Source organism: Malus sylvestris, chromosome 8 (genome assembly GCF_916048215.2).
Source record: "Malus sylvestris chromosome 8, drMalSylv7.2, whole genome shotgun sequence".
Lineage (NCBI taxonomy): Eukaryota > Viridiplantae > Streptophyta > Magnoliopsida > Rosales > Rosaceae > Malus > Malus sylvestris.
In genome coordinates this window covers 12,092,811-12,103,782 of record NC_062267.1, presented here as the reverse complement: position 1 = coordinate 12,103,782, position 10,972 = coordinate 12,092,811, and the positions used below count along the sequence as shown (strand labels likewise).

Here is a 10,972-nt window from a genome sequence, read left to right as displayed (position 1 = left end):
AGGTAGAAACCCTAAAACCATCCACCAAAACTGTCGTCAGTGTTGCTAACGGTAATTCTGCCCCTGTTATTGGGGAAGGAACCGTCTCCCTTTCAGATACCCTTAGTCTTGATACCGTACTTGTTGTTCCTTCTCTTGACTATAATTTATTATCCGTTGCTCAAATAACTGTCTTCCTGCATTGTCTTGTGATTTTTTGGCCTTCTTTTTGTGTTTTTAAGGACATTCGGACTCGTAAGACGATTGGTTATGGCATTAGGAAAGGGAATCTCTACTACTTGGAGCTGACATCAAGCAGTTCCCGAATGTTGACTCAAGCTCTTGCAGTGGAAGGAAATTTGGGGGATAGGAATAAAGCTTCGGAGATTTGGTTGTGGCATCGTCGGCTTGGACATGCTTCGTTCGGCTATCTGCGGAGGTTGTTTCCTAACATGTTTGGTAAGCATGATATTTCTAACTTTAAATGTGGTGTTTGTGAAATGGCTAAAAGTCATCGTACTTCGTTTCCACCTAGTTTGAATAGAAGTTCAATCCCGTTTATGATCATTCATTCTGATGTTTGGGGACCATCTAAAACTGCTACACTTGGTGGTGCTCATTGGTTTGTTACTTTTATTGATGACTGCACACGTATGACTTAGGTTTGTTTGATGAAGTCCAAAAGTGAAGTTACTTCTTTGTTTAAGTGATTTTATAAAATGGTACAAGTACAATATAAGTCACAAATACAGGTTCTCAGGAGTGACAATGGCGGCGAATATGTAAACTTTGAACTTCGTGCCTTTCTTGATCATCATGGTATTATTCATCAGACTACATGTCCATCTACTCCACAACAAAATGGTGTTGCAGAATGCAAGAATCGTCAGCTTCTAGAGGTTGTTCGTGCTTCTTTGATTGAGGCGCGTCTCCCGTTATCTTTTTGGGGAGAAGCTCTCACCTCAGCTGCCTATCTCATGAATAATGTTCCATCCCGATCTGTCAACTTTTAGACACCGCTCCAGACTCTTTCTTCATATGTTGATGCTCCTACAGCTTATAATCTTCCGCCTCACGTGTTTGGATGTGTAGCCTTCGTTCATCTTCATAAACAGCAGAGAAGTAAGCTTGAGCCTCGGGCCTTACGGTGTGTGTTTGTGGGGTATGCCTCAAATCAAAAGGGGTATCGTTGTTATCATTCTCTGACGAAAAAATTGTTTGTCACTATGGATGTTGCGTTTCATGAGAATGATATGTACTTTGCCTATCTCGACTCTTCACTTCAGGGGGAGAATCAGACAGAAGTTCAAACTCTTGATTATACTATTCCAAATATAGATAGTGTGAATGATTTGGATTTAAGTGGTATGTCTTGGAGACAAGTGGTGATCACTCACACGAAAGCAATGATGTGAATGAATTGGAACTAAGTGGTGATGTCGTGGAGACAAGTGGTGATCATTCACATGGAAACAATGTTGAAAACCGTGAAAGGGACTAGTCGACATGGCCAGATAACTCATTGCCTGATGGCTCACTGCCAGTTTCCTTACCACCGGACAGTCCTATGTCGCCAGCTATTTCACAGTCGATCTTGAGTCCCAATAACCATAATCAATCATCTTTGATCTTGGATGCACCACCACCACCACGTCGTCTCCCTGATCGCGTCAACCGAGGTATTCCTAAACTTACTTATGAAGCCGACCTAATTGCAAAACTCAGTATCCGATGAGTAAGGCCAACCCTGAGTCTAATATGTTATACCCGTTAAGTAGTTATGTGTCTACCAATCACCTGTCAGAATCAAATAAGTCATTTGTGCATCAATTATCTATTGTATCTATTCCTAACAGTGTGCAGGAGGCTTTAGCTGATCCACGTTGGCAAGCAACAATGAATGAAGAATTGAAGTCTTTGAAGAAGAATGCTACCTGGGAGATCATAGACTTGCCAACCGGCAAGAAACCTGTGGGATGCAAATGGGTCTATACGGTGAAGTACAAAGCTAATGGGATGGTGGATCGCTTTAAGACAAGATTAGTAGCAAAATGATACACTCAAAAATATGGAATTGACTATACGGATACATTTGCCCCTGTAGCCAAGATCAATATAATCCGTGTTTTGTTATCCTTGGCTGCAAATCTTAATTGGCCATTACAGCAGTTCGATGTGGAGAATGCCTTCTTGCATGGGGACTTGACAGAAGAGATTTATATGGATCTTCCACCGGGATGTAATGCTCCAGATAAATACAAAAGAAAAGTGTGCAGGATGAAGAAATCCTTGTATGGTTTGAAGCAGTCCCCTCGAGCATGGTTTGGAAGATTCACAAAATCTATGAGAGCATTTGGTTACAGACAAAGTAACTCTGATCATACTTTGTTCCTGAAAAGACAGAATGGGAAGCTTACTGCACTTATTGTGTATGTAGACGATATGGTGGTAACAGGTAATGATCCGGAAAAACGTGCGGCCTTGCAAAGATACATGTCTACAGAATTTGAAATGAAGGACCTTGGATCCGTGAAATATTTTTTAGGGATTGAGTTGTCAAGAAGCAGTTCTGGAATTTTCTTATCTTAGAGGAAGTATATTATTGATTTGTTGCACGAAACTGGCATGTCAGCTTGTCAGCCAGTAGCTACACCATTAGAAGAAGGATTGAAGCTTAGTATTGATCCTAATCAAGTACCAGTTGACAAAGGAAGATACCAAAGGTTAGTAGGCCGTTTGATGTATTTGGCACACACAAGACCGGACCTTGCTTATGCCTTGAGTGTAGTGAGTCAATACATGCATGATCCTGGAGAACAACATATGAATGCCATGATGAGAATATTGCGATATTTGAAGGGAAGTCCGGGCAAAGGAATTTTGTTTAAGAGGAATAATCACTTTAGTGTTGAGGGTTATACTGATGCAGACTGGGCAGGTTCCATTGATGATAGACGCTCAACATCAGGTTACTTTACGTTTGTTGGGGGTAACTTGGTTACATGGAAAAGTAAGAAACAGAATGTGGTTGCCCGTTCCAGTGCAGAAGCAGAATACAGAGGTATGGCTTTGGGGATTTGTGAAATTTCGTGGCTTAAGCTTCTGTTAAGCGATTTGGGTATACAACATGATCAGCCCATGAAATTATTTTGTTATAATAAAGTTGCTCGTGACATTGCACATAATTCGATACAACATGATAGAACAAAACATGTTGAAGTTGATCGGTTCTTCATCAAAGAAAAATTGGAAGGGAAAATAATTGAAGTACCGGCGATAAGAACAGAAGATCAGTTGGCAGATATCCTCACAAAAGCTGTTTCGAGTCACAAGTTTTCAAGTTTCTTACACAAGTTGAGCACGAGCAACATATATGCACCAACTTGAGGAGGAGTGTTGACTTTTGTAGTTTAGGTAGGATCCCTAATTGATATGTAATGCTGTGTATTCTCATGTAATCACTTGTAATTAGTTTTCTTTTCTTTTATGTTAGGGTTGTACTCTTATAAGTTCCTCTTATTGAGAAGAATATATCATTATTCAAAGCATTCTCTTCTATCACAAGCCGTTGATACAATTTCTACGCAGAGGCTGATGACTAAAAAGATCCATTCTGCTGAATTGGCCTGCAAAACAAAGTAGTAATAAGTTTGATCAACAACTAAGATACGTAGAGAATTATGCAAAACAAAGGCTAATGACTTGTGAATTTGGATTGCCTTTGTCCTAGTAGAGTGGCCAACGTTATGTGATTCGCGTCCCTTTTGCCTCAAGTATTGTAGTAAGCAAGTTGGGAGATCACGAGCAATCGAGGGTAGCTCCCAAAAGTTGCTATTTATTATGTGATGCCATTCCTAAAAAACAGTGTGCCTTAAGAGACCCCCAAGTGCTTTTGCAATTAAAGGCAAACCATGGCACTTACGCACTGCAGTTTCCTTGTCAAGTTCTTCAACGTTTCGGACTGAAATAGGGTCTCTGTTTCCCAAAGCATGTTCTAGAATTAAAAGCCAAGTAGCTTCACCAGATAGCGGTTGTAAACAGTAAGTAGGAAGATTGCGGACAATTGATGCGACTGTTGTGTTCCGTGTTGTTATCACGACCTTGCTTCCCCCCGCCCCATACTGAAAGGGAGCTTGCAGGAGATTCCAGTCATGATAATTCTCATTGCAAAGGTTATCCAATACAAATAAAAATCTCTTTCCCTTCACTCGGTCTCTGAGTTTGGCTTGCATGAAATTTAGATCGTTAATATCACAAACAGTTGCAGTGACCGACTCAAGAATGGTTTTAGTGACCCTCGTAGCATCGAAATCTTCAGAAACATAAACCCAAACTAGAAGCTCAAAGTGCTGTGCCACTTTGTCATCATTGTAAATTAGTTGAGCAAGTGTCGTCTTGCCAATCCCGACCATTCCTTCGATGGTGATGACAGATACATTATTACCGCTTACATAGTCGTAAGATAACAATAGATTAATTAACTTTTCTTTATCTTGTTCTCTACCATATATACGTGATTCATTAACCAAGGAAGTTGTTGGTGCTTGTGAAACTTTGCGAAGACCTTTTCCAAGACCAAGCACATCCTTTTCTTTTGCAAGGAATCCTAGTCTCCCAGATAACTCGGCTATCTTACTATTCATGCGTTCACGGATACGAAGAAACGGATCAGAGAGGACGTTCACCTGGGTTGTATTAGTGGACTCATCTTCTGCTTCCATCTTAATCCGGGAAGCTTGCGTATCGATCTCATCCAGTAGGGCCTCCGCATCAAAGGCTGCTTTTCTGAACTCATTAAGGGCTGGTTTGGTATTGCTGTACTTTGAAAAAAAGCTGCTGTGAGAATAAGCGGCTGTGAAATAAATCAGTAGAGTGTTTGGTAAACTTTTTTGTAAAAGTGCTTTTGAAAAAAAAAAGCAGTCTAATAGTGGGTCTTTTCATTAAAGAAGCACTGTAGCTTCATGTGTTTTGAAAAAAAAGCCAGTTTTCCAAAGCTACAAATAGCAGCTTCAGCTTTTTTCTTTGATTTCAGCTTATTCTCACAGCAGCTTCCAAAATAAGCCTTTTTTTTTCAGTTTACCAAACACCTAAAACCTTCACAGCTTTTTTTCATGGGTGTTTTTTTTTTAAGCACCTTACTCCCAAACTATGTCTAAGCCAGTTTGCTGCAGAAGCGTCCCGAAATTCCTTCTCATGTGCTTCGTCCAGCACTGCATCGAGGGTCAGCAGCGCCAGCTGGAGTTTCTTCACAAGTGACTTATCAAGTTTGTTTGGCCCGAACAAGTCCCCGAATTCAGACGATTCAATCCTTTTGCAAAGCAGCTGGACCGAATAAGAGAGAGAAGCCTCATCGCTGATAAAAGCTCCAACCATTTTTGCTGCTACGGATTTCCAACAAGTAGTGTAAAGTAATTTGTAAATATCTGAAACTGAAAGAAAAAACACTCTCGAAATGCGCAGATCATGAGCAAAACTTAGAGACAGATATAGTGTTCTTTATAATCACATTGACTCGGGCTACAAGTCTTTATTCGACCAAAAAAGAAAAAAAAAAGAAAAGCAAAGACCCAAGTCTTTAGTTAGTCACACTCACATCTCACCCCACACGGCTGACACCGTGTAAGGGAATTTAATTGGAAGGAATTAGACATCCAACAGGATTCTCTCCCGATCCTTTAGATAATGATGTAAATGGTGCAGTCATTTTTTGTTAGGTACCGTTTTGTATTTAATTTTAAATAAAAATATTCAAAATAATTTCTAATTGCACAATGTACAATAAGCGAATATGATTCACGAATTTTTGAAATCCTCATAAAGAGTATCCAGCAAGAATCCGGATTCAATAGACATTGCCAAAAAACAATGGTAAATTCATATTAAAAACCAAGTTGGGCATATGTTAAGGAAAAATACATATTTAAAAGGAAGTACCAAGTCCAACTAAATACTTTAGGAAAAAATACCAAATTTAATGAGTTGTGGCTCAATAAAGACATGTGAGATTACCATCTTGTCATTTAGTTTATTTCTTTTATAATTTTGTAAGGTGCCTTAGAACTCACTTAGGGGTTTAGGGTTTTAAATGGTTCGTTATTGTCTGGGGTTGATCATTATGGGTTTAGATTTTTAGATTGTCTTTGGAAGGAGCTTGGGACTTAGAGCGCAGTCTCGAGTTTTGAACGGAGCTCGAAATTCAGGAATTGCACCCTATGCCCTAAGCAATTAACATGGTGAATGCTCTGTAAAAAGTATTACGTATGCATGTTACTCACTATTCATTGAGAAGAAGGTTAATGACTTACATGGTCTCATGATGATAGGGTTGTGCATTATTGTCATTTTAACTAGCAAATTAGTTTGACTTTTCGATTAGTATGAGTATGGTATGGTATTTTTGCTGAAAGTTTTTTTTTTTTTTTTGGATTTGGTATTTAAACTTAAAGCTCCCACACTCCCACCCCACAAAAAAAAAAAAAAAAAAACAAAACAAAAAAAGAAGGAATACTTTCATTACTGACATGCATTTGGTGTGACACATATTTGACATCACCCTTATTCACTAAGAGTGCATTTGTTGCACCGGACTGTTTCAAACTGGACTAGCTGCATCGACTAAGCTGGACTGACTTAGATTATATTAAGTTGGACTAGCTTAGTGAAGCGTTTGATGCAGTGTCAGGACTAAGGAACATACTAATAACAAATTCCAATATTATATTATTTAATCCATATTTATTAATATTTCACATTATTTAATAAATATTTAGTAATATTTTATTATTACTTTTGTCTATTTTCTCATTCTATAAACCTTCCCGTTCATCCCCTCTTTCCTCCTTAATTTTCTCCGCCCTTCTCCCTCTGTTTTCTTCCTAATTTTTCTTAGTCTCTCTCCCTTCTCCCTTTTTTTCCTTTTGTTCTCTGTTCATCCCTCTTTTGATGAAAGAAATTAACATCAAGATTAAACCCAGAAGTTGTTCATCTCCCAACTTCACTCGACTGCAAATCTTCACAATCAAACCACAAAGCAACAAAGAGATTGAAAATTTAGGAGTTGGGAGTGGGTTGCATGTGCGATTGGCCCGAAGATAGAAGATGGGGGTTTGATCTGATTTGCGTTTTCTGGGTGCTGTGATTGAAAATTTCAAGCTCACCTCACTGCATATATTTTAGGTTTCTGGTTTTCTCGATGTTGTGTGATTGAAAATTTCAAGCTCATCTCACTTTCAGATTTTTTTTAGGTTTTATGAGATTTTGCGTGTTCAATGTGGTTTTGAAAATAGAACGTTTGTAGATTTTTCTTCTATTTTGTTTCGGTTTTGCTGGATTTTGTCTTGAAGATGGTTTTGGGAAGCGAGGACGAAGTAGATGGATGTGCGAAACGGGAGGGGGAAGCTAAGGTCTTAGCAGTCCGCCTGATTTCGAGGGGTCTCGCTAAGCCCCTTTAGCGAAGTGTTTAGTCCAATTTAGTCGGGGTGAGTCCCATTAAAGTTAGGCCATTCCGTTAACAAACACGGGATTAGACTAAAAGGTAATCTTGTCCAGTCCAGTGAGAGCTAAGAAGGGCAATCAAACACACCCTAAGTCTAAATTCTCGAATCACCTATAACAATCAAATATGTGTTGACACGAAATGCATGTAGATACTGAAAAAAAAATTCAAGTAAATGAAGAGAAAGAAACCGACACCAAAGAAGTCAAATAAAAATGAGGAGTTAGGTGGGGGAGGAGCCAGTTAAATTTCAACATTTTTTTGAAGTTTCTCGTAGGCGTTGTTCTAAGTTAAATTTCAACAAAAAAATATGGTAAATTACATTTTACACTCTTAGATTTGGGGTAATTACAACATCATACAATACCTTTAAAACACTTAAATCTTATACATTAGTTATTATTTTATTTCAATTTCATACAACCGTTAAAAAATTTATTAAATTAACATGATAACATGTTAATAGTGAATTTTACAATTTTTCTGACGTGGCTGCCAGCCTGTGGCACGTGGCAAAACAACTAACAAAATATATATCAATATTTTTGTTAAATTTTTGTTAAAAAAAATGGAAAAACCAAACCCTCCCCACTCCCAGGCCGTTCATCCTCTCCCTTTTGTATAATAAAAAACTTAAAAAATAGAAAGAAGAAAAAGGAAAACCCTAAATCCTACCCAGTCCCACGCCCCCCTCCCCCCCCCCCCCCCCCCCGCCGGTTCTCCACGCCCACGGCACCCCCGCCGTCATCCTCTCCACTTCGCCATTCTCTCCAACCCCGACTGTATTCGCCGTTTGCAACACCTAATTTCGGGAACTCTGTACCCGATTACAGCGTCGCCTACTTCGTCACCGGTTTTCTGCACTACCTCATCTTCTTCCCCAGCGATATCCTCTTCTCCAGCAACCACCTCGCCATACTCTTCGTCTTCCTCACCTGTCGCTGTGTCACCTTGCACGGCGCATTCGCCACTCTCCCTCATGACCCTCGCCGAGGTTTCTAGCTTTTGCCAGAATGTCACCAACGGATTGATTCCGTTGTGGGTTTGGATTTCTTGGATTGAGGTGGTGATGGCTGCCATTTCTGTTAGCATTTTGTGGATTTAATCTCTGGGAAGAATTGGAAAAGAAAACTAGATACACAAAAAATGAAGAAGGAGAGGAAGAACGGCGTGGGACTAGGGAGGGTTTGGCTTTTTTTTTCTTTTTTTTTATTATACAATTTTTTTTAAAAAGATACTTTATTAATTAATTATATTTTATTTGTTTTGCCATGTGGCACAAGCTGGCAGCCACATCAGCAAAATTGTAGAACCCACCATAATTACGTCATCACTTAACAACTAATTTAACAGATTTTTTAACGGTTGTATGAATAATAACTAATGTTTAAGATTGAAATGTTTTAAAGATGTTGTATGAGGTTGTAAATACATCCAAACTTAAGAGGGTAAAATATAATTTACCCAAAAATGGAATAAAACAATAGTTCTATTATACAACCATGCACACAAATTTCTACAACAACCATGTTCGTTAGGAACATTTTTCTCTCTCGTGAGAGTGAATGGGTTTTTTTTTTTTTTAGTTGAGCGATATCATTAGTAAGTTAGATGTTAGATTAACCACCGAAGAAGTTCAAACTCACGTCGTCCTGCAATGACATAACACCTTTCCACCACTGTAGTAGAGAGTCACTTGCAAAGAGAGTGTGAATAGTTTTTAAAGGGAGTGCTATTTCCTTTTTTTGTGTTAATTATCTTTGGACCCTTCAGATTTGGGTTGGTTTTCAAAATGCATCACAAGGTTTCAATTTTCTCATATTATCCTCTAAAATTTGAAATTGTGTCAATTTACACTTTTTTTTATTGAATTATTTGGATCTTCATTAAATTGATGACACCGTGAGCATGAAATCCGTAACTAAGTTGACATTTAAGTCACATTTACACCACATAGCCTAAAAATGCATTTGAACCAAAATGGTCTATGAGATTGACATAACTCCTCACTTTGGTCCATGAGATTTGAAATCGATAAAAATGGTCTCTGAGTTTGTCCACCATCAATCATTCTGGTTATTCCATAAAATTCTCGGTTAAATAAGGACCAAAATGACAAAAATACCTTTAATATAATAAATAATGGGCCAAAATGATTTGACAAAATTTGAGGGTACTTTTGTCATTTTGGTCTTATTTAATTGAGATTTTTTTACTGAATGACCAAAATGATTGACATTGATCAAACTCAGGGACCACTTCTATTGATTTTAAATCTCAGGGATCAAAGTGATGAGTTATGCTAATCTCAGGAACCATTTTGGCTAAAAGCCCCTAAAAACTCATCATTTTAATAGCTAACTGGTTACTGGACGTTCAAATGTACAAAAGATGCAAATTGATATAATTTCAAAATCTTAGGGGACATGTGTCATTAGTTGTTACCAATCCACTTATGTTATACGAAGTATATCTATTTACAAATAACTAGTCTAAGTCCATGAAATAATATTGTCCTCGATATACTAACACGTTGATTAGTAACATCACGTGTCCTTGTGTGTGAATGTCTCACTAAAAAATCTCTCAACATTTTAGAAATTTTAGCTTGTGCGCTACATTGAGGCTTGAATTTTTTTTGGATGTTTTCAATATGACAATATAATTTTGTGTACCTCCAAATTTCTAAGATATTTATGTGTTGTATGATCTAATTTTGACAAAACTTTGTAAATACAGAATATTGAAAAATGTTGTTGTTTGGCAGGTAATCTGAGGATAGCTAACATCCACTATTCCACAGATTGTATGTTCCTTTCTCGCTCGTGACATGGGCATTGACTGACGTCGGATAAGCTGTGCTACTAAGCGGAGGATATGGATTTTTTAGGACGTCACGCAGGATTCTATAAGCTAGTAACAAAGAATTCTCTTAAACATAACTGCTAATATGCAAACTAATTAAGTTCAGGCTAGTAATATAATATTTGGAAGTGTACATTCAACAATTCAGTGTAATTTTCATGTGGCTTTTTAGACAAAAATGATCTCTGAGTTTGACATAACTCCTTATTTTGGTAATTGAGAATTAAAATAAATATAACTAGTCTCTTGGTGCATGAGAATTAAAATCAATGTAACTGGTCTCTGAGTTTATTCGTCATCAATCATTTTATTATTCCGTGAAAAATCTACTTTAAATAAAGAGAAATGACAAAAATACCTTCAACTTTTGTCAAATCATTTTGGATCATTGTTTTAAATTAAGGATATTTTTTGTCAGTTTGGTTCTTATTTAACATAGATTTTTATAGAAGGAACAAAATGATTGATGGTGGAAAACTTTAGGGATCACTTCTATCGATTTCAAATTACATGGACCAATGTGAGAAGTTTTGCCAATCTCAGAGACAATTTTAGCTAAAACTAGATAATGAGCCCGCGCGTTGCTGTGAGAATTTCGTTTGTCAAACGAATTATAAGTATTGTATATAAGTG

The 10,972-nt window shown here is 37.7% G+C and overlaps 1 protein-coding gene across 1 annotated transcript; it reads right to left on the bottom strand.

The window, feature by feature from the left end:
• Nucleotides 1–3,528: 3,528 nt before the first annotated feature.
• On the bottom strand, nucleotides 3,529–4,773 carry LOC126630980 (putative disease resistance RPP13-like protein 1). The gene is made up of 2 exons (XM_050301139.1): nucleotides 3,699–4,773; nucleotides 3,529–3,605 (listed from the first exon to the last, which is right to left on the bottom strand). Exon 1 carries the CDS (start codon nucleotides 4,698–4,700, stop codon nucleotides 3,834–3,836), a length of 867 nt encoding a protein of 288 aa, XP_050157096.1. The 5' UTR covers nucleotides 4,701–4,773; the 3' UTR covers nucleotides 3,529–3,605; nucleotides 3,699–3,833.
• Nucleotides 4,774–10,972: the final 6,199 nt, after the last annotated feature.